The sequence below is a fragment of the Mastigoproctus giganteus genome, chromosome 1 (genome assembly GCF_048544385.1).
Source record: "Mastigoproctus giganteus isolate SK-2022 chromosome 1, ASM4854438v1, whole genome shotgun sequence".
NCBI lineage: Eukaryota > Metazoa > Arthropoda > Arachnida > Uropygi > Thelyphonidae > Mastigoproctus > Mastigoproctus giganteus.
In genome coordinates, this window is record NC_143575.1 from 129,007,160 (window position 1) to 129,020,818 (window position 13,659).

A 13,659-nucleotide genomic window follows, 5' to 3' on the forward strand; every position below is an offset into this window, starting at 1 on the left:
GCTGATGATGATGATGAAGTGGAAATGGACATCATTGAGATTAAAACTGTGACCACATATATTTGTGAAATGAACTGGAAAGTGTTTGGGAGGTTTAGATCTTTTCACAGATAAGTTTGCTCTATTAGTTTAACAATCAGGGCCACTGCGACCCTATGTGCCGTCAGTAAGCGAAATCTGATTTGCTATCCCAAAATATTTGGATTAAAAAATAAAATAAGGCGTAAATAATTGTTATTCATTTATTGAAAAAGAAAAGAATTCCAACACATCTCCCATATAATATAATGAAACATTATTTACCAAGAGAACTATTTAGATGTCTTAAAGTCAAAACAACAAATATAACAAAATCATTCTGAAAATGAACTTTAAATTCTAAATCACAGTAATCGTACAATAATAAAATAGAAGGAAAATTATACAAATTTATTTGTATAATTTTCCTTGCTTTAAAATATGTAAATTTATTAATTATTTCATTTGTTTGTTCCAAATTAGAGAGTCGTTAAGACATTTTCAATTGTAAATAATTTTTGATCAATTTTAATTATGTAAACTCTGTTCATCTGAGGCAACTGAAACTAGTAAAGGTAGAAAAATTCTTGATGCAACTGCTACAATTTATCAAAGTATCTATAAAATCATTTTTAAAAAATATTGTAACACTTCAAATGAAGTATATAAATTTATATTCAATATAAATTTGAGTACTCTAAGTTCTTCAGATAATGCTAAAACCATGAATATCAGATTCATTACAATCAATGTCATTAACTGAATATGTAAATCATAGCAGTGATTTAATTATTTGTCATCTGATCATTTTTGTAAACTTTTCGATGAGAAATTTAACGAGGAAATTGTTGTGTTCATAATTTGAAAGAATAAAAATAATTTTGAAATTTTGTTGCGGATCCTGAATACCTTCATCTCTACTTTCATAATCGAAATGACGTTTTTTCAATGCCAGTGATAGCAGCCATATTACTAGCTGAATCGAGAATTTTTTTGACTGCTTCCTCTATTCCATTTTCATTAAAATATTCCATGATATTTTCTAGACATTCAAGAGCTTCATATATATCAGAATCTGTTTTTTTTTTTTTTTTTTAGCATTTGACTTATCGGATTAATTTTATTTAAAATATCATGCCAAATTATAATTGATGAGATGTTGTTTTTAAGGCTGTTGATTTAGTATGATTCCTTGTATCCATATTTTTATTTTCATCTTCAATGATTATAGCAAAATACTAGAAATGACTAGCTTCTCTAGTCATTTCTAGTATTTTATCTGTAATATTTTTGAAATTATTTCAATAATTTCATTTTGTATTTGGTTGCCCAAATAATGCACAATATTTTTCAATTCAGATTTCTGAATACAGCGAATATGTTCTGCCATAACTGAATCAAATTTAGCGATTGTTTCAGAAAGTTTTAAAAAGTTACCATTGTCATTTTCATAAAAATCTTTGAAGATCCCCTGAATGCTATACGTTGCCTTGTTAAAAATAGTATCATATATATTATTCTGGCTGAACTACAGAACATGGGTATATCCGTTGCGGGCATGGCCAAAGAAAAAAGCGATTGTCCGGTTGAGTTCTGTGATTGGGTGATTATTGGGAATGCATAATTTACCTCATTTTGCATGTTTGATAGGATGCAAATTCGCTTCTGATTTTAGGGATAATGCAAAATTATTGTGCTGTTGTTTAGTCATTGTCGTGCTGCTCTGCTGCCCCCAGTTATTTCGTGTTATTCCGTTTGCAAAAGAATGGATGTAACGCTAACTGTATGAGTGTGACTTTGACATCTTCAGTGTACTGGCATGCAAGGACTGATGAGGTTAGTTTTTTTTTTTTTTTTTTGCTTTCAAGTTGTATCTTGATGATTCGATGTTTTTCGCAGCAATTGTATGTATGAGTTGTTAGAATCAAGTTCTCTGTATATTAGCAGGGGTGTGGGAGAAGCAGACCCTGGAACAAAAAATAAACATTTCTGCTGACATGCATGACCAGTTGTCACTGTTAATGCATGTGAAATCATCTAGTAATGTACAGAGGAGAAGAATCAATGGTGTAGTGGGTGTATATAGTGGTAATTTTTGTTAGTTTTTTTTCTTTAAAAAAATTGCCTTTTTCTTCATTTCAGCTCTACATATTGTGATGGCACATGACTACCTCCGTAATATGCAGGAGAGGGAGATAGCAGTGAGTGGAGTTGCCTTAACGTCCTACCTCTACTTTCTTCTCCTCTTTCTTTCTGAAGTACACGGTTGTAGCCATGTTCTGGAGTATAACCCTGCGAAATATAAATATGAAACACAGCACTGGACCAAGTTATTTCTGTGCCCTGGGCAGAAAGATCTTTGGTGCCCTTTATTAAGGATATATATCTTGCTCAGAATAATCATTTGAGAGGGCATAAATTCAAATTGAGGAAAGACATGTAGGATAGATGTGCGGAAGTTTGCCTTTAGCCAGCGGGTGGTTGGTTGGTTGTGGAACAGACTTCCATCCTTTGTTGTGGAAGTTGATAGCCTAAATAAATTTAAGGCTCAGCTGGACAGGTATTCGAACGAACGGAGGGGTGAAATGGGAGAGTGGTTTTTTTTTTTTTTTTTGGCTGATGCTGCATAAGCTTGCTTTCTTGCATCATATGCCTCTGCTAATGCTAATATATATGACCAACGTAACAGGAGGTTGGATAGGTTTTATGAGTACCTACCACTAAATTACAGAATGGTAATCCCTTTAACTCTTAATTCGTGTTTATGTCAAAAAAAAATTTTGCACCCTCTTAAATGCCGCTTGTAAGTGACGCTTATCTCGCCTACTCACTTGCAGCAGCCTTGTTGACAATTCATGCCATATTCAATAGTAAGAAAAGGTGCTGTATGAAGTAATGAAATTTTTGGATATGGTGCACACATGTAAGAATATACCCAGATCCTTGACATAATCTGGCCTCGGCAATGCCCCACGCATAAACACTACTTGGATTCCCTCCAGTTAGACAGAGTAGAGCCAGCAAGATTATACACTAGCTGATTGAGGTAAACTCCTCTTATTATTTTACAAACTAGCTGATCCAGAAGCCTCCTAGAGAGTTACCAATAGGTTCGATCCAGTTTCCTAACTAGCAGCCAGCCTGCAAACACTGTTTTAGAACTGTACCCTGAAAATGTAAGGAAATTTGGATAACCTCAAAAACATCAATCATACTGCATGATGAAGAGATGGGGGAGGGTTGACCAGAACTTAGCTCTGGAGACTAAACATGGATTCCACCACTTCAAGCCTCCAATAAGCAAAGTCTTCAAAATATTATCATTATTTTCACCTTTTGGCATCTCTCATATTGTGGAATTAACCTCACAACCGTGATGGCATGTCTGCATTACCAGGGTACCTGCCCGCCACTGATGAGTGAGCCAACAAGCTCCGAAACATGTCTGGGTAATGGTACCCACTGAGAATAAATAACAGTAGTCTCCTCTACTAGAGAAGCGTTATTCATTTGAAGTAGTGCAATACCTGGTATCTCGTTGTGAAGGTAGCCACAATATGAGATAAAATCTAAATGATGCCGTTACACTATGTATGTATGTAGTTAAACTTATGGTGTATTTACACCGATATTATATAGTTAATTTCAACCCATATCGTATTATTCCTTGAGCATTTAGTCTTCAAAAATCCAATTTTAATGAAATTTGAGATATCTCAACAAATCTTTCTGAAAGAACTAAATATCAATTTTCATGAAAATCTGTCTGCTGGGAACTACTAATCTAAATTACACGTCAGGCTCAAGAATGAGTCAATCTCCACTGCATTAATAATTTTATAAAAATAAAAATACTGAATAACATATCTATAAAAAATATATTATAATGTTGACATAAGAATGTCATGAACCTACAATATAAAAATTGTATATTTCAGGTATATTTGGCAAGTTTGCGAAATGCTTCAGTCAGTAATGTATTCTAACAATTATATTCCTTTGCCAAGTAACATTCTGCAGTTGTCAATGAGTAATATGAATCTTGCTAAAAGTATATACAGTCATTTATTAGGAACAACCTCACTTGAAAACCTTATAAAAGAACATGCAGATACAAAGATTTCTTGTACTCCAGCTGAAGAATTAGCATATAAAGTAAGTATATATGAATCCTTTTTTCTTAAAAGAAATCTAGTGTAACTGTGCTTCTTCCAGAACACAATAATAAGGAGTTTTAATAGTAATAAACTGTCCTTTTTAAGCTTTTTATTAATATTTTTAAACATCTAACCACCAAACTTATCTTTAAGTTTATATCCATGCAAAAGCTTCTTTAATTTTTAGGTATATCTGCATATATATATATATATAAAAGTAGATTGAGGAAGAAATGGAGAAAAGCTGACAAAACCGGAAGTAGTAATAATGGAAGAAATCATTAGGTACCTAAAAAACAAAGGTAATATATTACCAGTAGTACTTAATGCTGTAGATCTGATGATTTTAACTTCTTCATCAAGGATCAGCAGCCAAAAACAAAGCAAATATAGCAAGAAGTAAGGCCTCTGTTTCTGAATGAAATATCAACTCCAGGGGTTCACATCTGGTGAGTATGGGCTTGGCACACCCAGGGTCCTGAGCTGGATGTCATCATTCTTCTCTTTCTTGGTGACTCCTTTTCTCTCTCTCTCTCTCTCTCTCTCTCTCTCTCTCTCTCTCTCTCTCTCTCTCTCTCTCTCTCTCTCTCTCTCTCTACTTCTCGGGAATTTTTTTTTGGCTGGTGCAGCATAAGCCTCAGGCTTTCTTGCACCATATGGCTAATAATAATAACATGTAGCATATGATTAAAATAATGAAACCAAGATGAAAACGTGCATGTGGAAGCCAAATAAAATCTGGCGCTAAGTAAGAAGTTGACATATTTCATAGCCGGACCCAACAGAGACCGAAAAATAAAAAAGAATAAACAAAAGAAAAGAAAATATTGCAACCTAATCAAGAAGAATTTAGAATGAAGGAACGAGACAATGAAAGACAACTTACTGCAGTTCTAAGCAGATGTCTGGGAGATGGATGGAGGGTGTAACTGTCAAGTTGAGCTTTATTGGTGTACGAAAGAATTAGCAAATTAGGCTTCAGAGTATTTATAACATGTTATAGCGATCACAAGTGTGGGTGGGGGAGAGACTGAAAGTAGGTCAGAGGTAAAGTAGGACATTATAAAGTGTGATGGAAAGATCGGCAGTTAGACCAATGAAGCGAAGCATAGCAACCCAGGATAGAGGAGAAATATTAAACTGACAAAGTAGCGTAAAAAGACACTAAACTTTGTTAGAGACGAAAAAAGTGATTGATAGCAGAAAGATAGCATCTCAATTTTGACCACATGTTACATATATTTCATATCAGAATCAGAGGCTTTTTTTCATTTGTTTTTGGTTGCTGACCCTTGATGAAGAAGTTAAAATCATGATATCTATAGCATTAAGTACTACTGGTAATATATTACTTTTATTTTTCAGGTACCTAATGATTTCTTCCATTGTTACTACTTCCAATTTTGTCAGGTTTTCTCCAATCTACTTATCTACATTCCATTATGGTTGTTGGGTATTTCTGCTATTTCTAGCAGTGCCCCATCTAGCAGTAAACCATCCTAATACATCACTAAATATCATCATTCTTTATTTTCCTGTAAACATTCACTACAACTTCTTATTATTAATACATTGTATTTCACAAGTTTTGTGTAGATGTTGCTAATGCTACCTTGAATTGCTTTCTGTACCAATCTAACTCTGTTTTTTCTACTTTACTGACTGCTCAATATCTTTTGTCTTTTGAATAATGTTGCGGTTACAGCCTCCTTCCAATCATTTCCATTCCTACTTAAAATTTAATAAAGTACCAACAAACTTTGTCTTAAATGTCCCTACATGCATCCACAATATGGTAGTTTACCTCATTACATGCCTTACCTGCAACATGAAATATGTGGGCCAAACTAGCAGTAAATTGCAACTAGCAGTCAACCGCCACAGATCTGATACTAATAACTACAGTAGCTGTAATAATAGTAACAACTCTAAGTTTACAGGAAAATACAAGTATTTCTAGTCACATTGCTTTACAAACAACTGCTGACCCCTGCTGTATATGACCAGAATGCCTATATTCCCCTTTTTCCAATTACTTTTTACTGTTATTCCCCCCTCAACTTTTTATTTCTTGTGCGCCATTAGTATTAGTAATGGCCGCATGGTGCAAGAAAGCCTATGGCTTATGCTGCACCAGCCAAAAAAAAAAAAAAAAAAATCCGAATAAAACAATGATAAAAACAAAAAAAAAAATAATAATAATAATTAATAATAATAAAAAAGGAAATTAAACCTATCATCCTGTGCGCTTCCCTTACCCGAAAATACTATCCAGATGACCTTTGAATTTCCCCAAACTGTCGGCCTCTACCACCCACGAAGGCAACTTATTCCAGTAATTTAACTCGCTGGTTAAAATAAAATTTCCTGCAGTCCAATCTAAAGATTTCCCCCCGTAACTTGAATTTATGTCCCCTAGTTCTAGCATCATTTATAATCTTAAAAATTTCGTCCTCATTCATTTTACTGATGCCTCTGAGCCTTAAACACCACAATCAAATCTCCTCTAAGGTGTCTAGTTTCCAAACTGTGCAACCCACATATTCGAAGTCTTTCTTCATAAGGATGCCCTTTTGCCGATCTCACCAGGCGAGTTACCCGTCTTTGCACCCTTTCAAGAAGCTTGATGTCTTTCTTTAGGTGCGGTCTCCATACTTGAACACAGTATTCCAAGTGTGGTCTAACATAAGCCTTATATAATGGGATTATCACGTCCCTATCTCTACTTGCAAAAGTTCGATAGGACACCATGGGCTTTCCTTGCAACCTGTTTACAATGCTCAGAGAATTTCATGTCTGACCGTATCGTAACACCCAAGTCCTTTTCCTCTAGTACTGGGTTTAGTTGAACTCCACCAAGTGAATAAGTTATTTTGGGATTACTGTTTCCCAGGTGTAATACCTTACACTTTGTTGGATTAAAGCATAGCTGCCATTTTTCTGACCATTCCTGAAGTCTATCTAGGTCTCTCTGAAGAAGCTCAGCTTGACAGTGATCATTAACTACTCTACCAATTTTAACATCATCTGCAAATTTAGACATCACGCCTTCTATCCCTTCATCAGTGTCGTTTATGAAAATTAAAAACAACAGTGGTCCTAATACTGATCCTTGGGGAACCCCACTTCTTACATCAACCCAATCTGAGGAATAGCCATTTATCACAACCCTCTGCCTCCTGCCCTGAAGCCATCCTTCTATCCATCTAAGAATTTTCCCAGTGAGAGGGCATAAATTCAAATTGAGGAAAGACAGATGTAGGATAGACGTGCGGAAATTTGCCTTTAGCCAGCGGGTGGTTGGTTGGTGGAACAGACTCCCATCCCTTGTGGTGGAGGTTGATAGCCTAAATAAGTTTAAGGCTCAGCTGGACAGGTATTTTGAACGAACAGAGGGGTGAAGTGGAAGTGGGTTTTTTTTTTTTTTTTTTTTTTTGGCTGATGCTGCATAAGCTTGCTTTCTTGCATCAAATGCCTCTGCTAATGCTAATGATTCCACCCTGTTCCAGCTTATAAAGCAACCGCTCATGTGGGACTGAGTCAAAAGCTGTGCTGAAATCTAAATCTAAATAAACAATGTCGAAATTATCTATTACACATCACCTTGTAGCTGTTATAGGCTTCAGTACTTTTTATTGCTCTGTAACCTTTCCATGCCACCTTTTTCTGCTCAAGTAATGTGGCAACTTCACTATTCATCCAACTTGGAACCCTCCTCGTGGAGTATTTTTTTAATGGTATATACGCATTCAAGGCATCTGTGATTAATGTTTTAAAAGCGTACCACAGTTCAAATGTATTCATTTTCTGCACGATATCTACCCAGTTAATAGAGGCCATGTAGTACCTTAAGGCATCATAATTTCCTTTTCTGAAATTAAAACCCATTCCTTTGCCTTTTACTTCTGCTACTTCTCTCGTCATCATCCACCATAGAACTCCGTGATCACTTCCTGCTACTGGTTCCTCTACTGTCAGTCCTGTTGTGTCATCTGAGTGATGATGAGGTCTAGGATATTCTTTTCTCTAGTACTTTCCCTGACATGTTGATACAAATAACAGTCATCTAGTTGATTTAAAAATTTTGTTCCCCATGTCGAGTTTCCTTCCTATTTACTCCAATCAGTTAGAGGCAAATCGAAATCACCCATAATAAGGCATTGACGCTTACTTGCCCATTCCATTTGCCTGTAGAGGCTTTTGTCATAATCTTCACAATCACCTGGTCTGTAGATTACTCCTACCCGCATTATACCTTTGTTTCCAACTATCTCACACCATACAGACTCTATACTAGCATGTGAAATGTCTAAATCCCGGAAAGCTATCGTCACACTCAGGCTGCTTCTGATAAGAAGCATTACCCCACCACCCCTTCTATCTACCCTATCCTTCCTAAATACATTATACAAGCCGTACTGAAACTCATCATCCCCAATTTCCGGGTGGCACCACGTCTCCGTAAGCCCTATTATGGCCGCGTTACTTGTTTTAACCAGCAGTTCAAATTCGCCGACCGGGCTAGCCGAGTGGGTAAAGTACCTGCCCGGCAACTCAAAGGTCGCGGGTTCGATTCCCGCCTCGGGCTTGGATCAAAGTACTGCAAAAACCTTGGGAGGTGCAATATGGCCACAGAAGCCGATGCGCCAACAACTACCAAATCAAAAAAAAAAAGTTCAAATTCGCTCATTTTATTGACGACACTTCTAACGTTACTGTATAAACAATTAAGATTTACTGTTCTTGTACATTTAACAACCCTAACACAACCCTTGAAGTTTTTGAGGCTCTCTTCCCTGATATTAGCTACCCGCTCACGTGAAACGTTTCTGCCCCCAGAACATCTAGATAATATGCCCAGTTGGGGTAACAGATAAGAACTCTTAAAGTATGTGCAAGAGTTACTTTGACCAATATTATCAGATAAACGCGTGTCAGTATTACCCACATCTCCCCTAACTAGAAGTTTCCCTGAACCTTTAAGGTATCCTCAATAATACTGGCAAAAACTTTTGCACCACCTTTGTTTAAGTGTATCCCATCTCTACAAAACAAATTCCTTCTACCTACAAGTGTGGGCCATGCTGATAGAAATTTTCCTTCAAGTCTTGAGTTAATCCACAAGGCTTTTAACATATAATCCCTCCTATCGTGTCTGGGTAGAATTGCAGACACGGACATTATGGCCTAGTTCGTGACATTTCTTCAGCATGGTCCTGTATTTTTCCAACAAATCGTCAGATCGTGTACGTTTAATATCATTAGTCCCCCACATGAATAATAATATTCTCTTTACCCCCTTTAAAATCTGACAATCTGTTGGTGACATCATCAATAGTTGCTCCCGGCAGACACACCCTGGTTCTACTCCACCTATCCTTATTACAAAAAATATTCCCTGTTTCCCTGACAATGTCCTTTTTAACCAGAGTAGTTTGCAGTTGGTTTTTCTGTTTTGAGGCTCGAATCGGGTGTGCATCACTTGGTAGATTGCTGGAGTCTTGAGTCCCTGACGAGCTCCCAGATGCATTATTCTCGAGGGCAAGCACCCGTTTTTTCAGGGACTCAAACTGTTCCATCAGTGCACCAAATCGTAATTTAAGATCAGTGCACTCCTTACGTCGATTACAAAGAAAAGAATCCCCAGGTGAGGTAGGATTAGTCACCAGGTTGACCAGGTCATTAGATTGACAATACAAAATCGAGATGCTATCTTTTTATGCTACTTTGTCAGTTTAATGTTTCTCCTCTATCCTGGGTTGTTGTGCTTCATTGGTTTAATTGCCGATTTTCTCATCACACTTTGTAACGTTAACTTTAACTCTGACCTACTTACAGCCTCTCCCCACCCACACTTGGTTGCTATAACATGTTATAAATACCTGGGCCCTAATTTGCTAATTCTTTTGTACACCGATACAGCTCAACTTGACGCTTACTCCCCTCTCTCCATCTCCCCAATACATGCGTAGCACACGCTTCTTGATTAGACCGGGATTCGAGCCCGTCACCACCAAATACGGAGGATGCGGAAAGGTCAGGGAATGACCACCGCATATCCCGGAGCAATATGGCCTTAGTTGCTAATGCTCCTAAAATAAACAAATAATAATAATAAATAATCTCCCCAACACCTGCTTGGAACCACAGTAAGTTATCTTTGTTTAATTCCTCTTACTTAGATTGCAATATTTTTTTTATGTCAACTTCTTTCTTACCATCACATTTTATTTGGCTTCCACATGCACTTTTTTATCTTGGTTTCATTATTTTAACCTTTTTTTTGTTTTGTTTTAGGAGCATTAGCAACTAAGGGGATATGCGGTGGTCATTCCCTAACCTTTCTGTATTTAGTGGTTCACGGGCTCGAACCCCAGTCTAATCAAGAAGCGTGTGGTACGCACTGCTGCTCCTGAGGCGCTTTATTTTAACCACGTGCTACATATATTTCATATGAGAAACAGAGGCCTTACTTGTTATATTTCCTTTGTTTTTGGCTGCTGACCCTTAATGAAGAAGTTAAAATCATCAGATCTATAGCATTAAGTACTACTGGTAATATATTACTTTTATTTTTTAAGTACCTAATGGTTGCTTCCATTGTTACTACCTCTGGTTTTGTCAGCTTTTCTCCATTTCTTTCCCAATCTACTTATCTACATTCCATTATGGTCGTTGAGTATTTCTACTATTTCTAGTAGTGTGCCTAGTCCATAAACCATCCTAATATATTGCTGTAAACATTATGATTAAAGAGACCTGTGCGTTCTAGATTCATTATGAAACTAAAATTACTGTAACACAGAGCAAAAACGGATACAAAAATAGATTTTGACACGTTTAATAATGGGAAATATACATATATTAGATTAGATACATACAAACAAAAAGCTTTCTGTTGTTTTGTCAACCTTCCTCAGTTAAACTGACAGTTAAGAATGGAGCACGAGGGCGTGTACTGCCAATCTGTACGTGAAGTGCGTGATTAACTGTGGGATGTTGATGCCTGTGGGTGTAATGCGTGTGGACGTTGCCAGCGTTTGTCAATAGTCAGGATTGCTGTTTTGATGACAGGGTGGACTTGACATCCACTGTTCCTGTTGACTGAGGTATTGGAGCATTTTATGTTCAACGATTCCAACCAGGCGCATCGGCGATAGTGGCAGGACTTAATCATGACATCGCGATGTGGGTCAATGTCATGGTGGATTGCCCAAATTGTGTTCGGCAATAGCTGAGTGCTCCACATTCACTAAGCGGATTGCTCTTGTGTTCGGAAAGGCGTTTTTCGAGCCGTCTCCCAGTTTCCCTGATGTAGCATCTAGTGCAGTCATGGCAAGAGATGTGGTAGACCAATCTGCTTTGTAGTAAGGTGGGGACAGGTGTTTTTACCTTAGAGATGAGGGATCGTAATTTTCTGCCTGGGAGTTGTATGCATTTTTATCCCATGTGATTTTAAGACTCTACAAACCTGTTGTGATAGGTTTAGGTAGTATGGGATAAAGGCGCTCGCAGCTGAGTGATTACCATGGATGTTCTGTTGGTCGTTACGTGGCCATGTGTCTGTAGGTCACACCTGTCAAGGGTATTGATGGGATAGCCACACCTCGTGAGATCCGCCTTGACTTTAACAATTTCGGTGCGCCTCTCATTTACAGATCTAGAGTGTGTGTCCAGGCACGAGTTAGCAAGGTTCATGAAGTGGCGAGAAGATGGCTACGCGCGTGTGCTGACTGGAAGTTGGTAAATTGCCCAGCACACATTTGTTTACGATGGACAGTTGTCTTCAAGCGCGTGGCCTCGCGCCGGACAAGGGTGTCTAAGTATGGTATGGTATGGTGTTGTCCGACTCTAGCTCGATGGTGAATTTTATGAAAGGCGACAGAGAATTGAGGTGGTCTAAGATTCAGTCACCAGAATTTCTGGGGATAACCACGAACACATCATCCACGTGGACATGATTGCAATCATGTTCAACGACTCCATTTACCAACAAGTACACAGCACAGCCATAGGTTCCTCAGTTAGTTCGGTCATGGCAACATTGCGATGGAGGAATTAGAGAGTCGTGCATTTACAAATGTACCAGATCCCATTACCTTTTGGTGTCGCTACGTGGATGATGTATTTGTGGTTATCCCCAGAAATTCAGGTGACCGAATCTTAGACCACCTCAGTTCCCTGTCGCCTATCATAAAATTCACCATCGAGCTAGTCGGACAACACCATACCATACTTTGACACCCTTGTCCGGCACGAGGGCACGTGCTTGAAGACAACTGTCCATCCTAAAACAATGTGTGCTGGCCAATTTACCAACTTCCAGTCAGCACACGCGCGTAGCCATCTTCTTGTCACTGCACGAACCTTGCTAACTTGTGCCTGGACACACTCTAGCTCTGTAAATAAGATGCGCACTGAAATTATTAAGGTCAAGGCGGATCTCATGAGGTGTGGCTATCCCATCAATACCCTTGACAGGTGTGACCTACAGACACATGGCCACGTAACAACCAACAGAAACATCCAAGGTAATGACTCAGCCGCGAGCGCCTTTATCCCATACTACCCAAACCTATCACAACAGGTTTGTAGAGTCTTAAAATCAGATGGGATAAAATGTGTACAACTCCCAGGCAGAAAATTACGATCCCTCATCTCTAAGGTAAAAACACCTGTCCCCACCTTACTACAAAGCGGATTGGTCTACCGCATCTCTTGCCATGACTGCACTAGTGGCTCCATCAGGAAAACTGGGAGACGGCTCGAAAAACACCTTTCCGAACACAAAAGAGCAATCTGCTTGGCGGATGTGGAGCACTCAGCTATCGCCGACGCGCCTGGTTGGAATTGTTGAACATCAAATGCTCCAATACCTTCAATCAACAGGAACAGTGGATGTCAAGTCCTCCCTATCATCAAAACAGCAATCCTGACTATTGACAAATGCTGGAATGCCCGCATGCATTACAGCCACAGGCTTCAACATCCAACAGTTAATCACGCACTTCACATACAGATTGGCAGTACACGCCCTCGTGCTCCATTCTTAACTGTCAGTTTAACTGAGGAAGGTTGACAAAACAGCAGAAAGCTTTTTGTGTCAAAATCTGTTTTCGCTCTGTTTTACAGTAATTTTAATTTCATGCTGTAAACATTCATTACAACCAGGGGCATCCAAAGCTTGGAGGCAAATAATTGCATCAATAGAAAAACACATACATAATGTATATAAATTGACTATATAAAGGAAACAAGAATTAATATATATAGATAATAATAATTTCAATAATCACGTATCGTATAAGAATTGAATTATCCGTCTATCGCTTGCATACCTATTGATGACATTTTCAATAAATTTCTTCTTTACCGCTTCCTCTTCTAGTTTCTTCCTGTGCACACTAATCATACATAAACCTGATAAGCGAGTTTCTGAGATAGTGGACCTTAACCATGTTTTCACACGTTTCAAGGGGCTGAA

General features: G+C 38.1%; 1 protein-coding gene across 3 annotated transcripts in view; it reads left to right on the forward strand.

Moving 5' to 3' along the window:
- Nucleotides 1-13,659, forward strand: part of LOC150091134 (golgin-45) — a 136,163-nt gene that overhangs the window by 107,721 nt on the left and 14,783 nt on the right. For all 3 annotated transcript variants that reach the window (XM_090382181.1, XM_090382183.1, XM_090382182.1), the window contains exon 5: nt 3,957-4,173. In XM_090382181.1, coding sequence (XP_090238307.1) covers nt 3,957-4,173 — 217 coding nt within the window. The remainder of the gene's footprint in view (nt 1-3,956; nt 4,174-13,659) is intronic.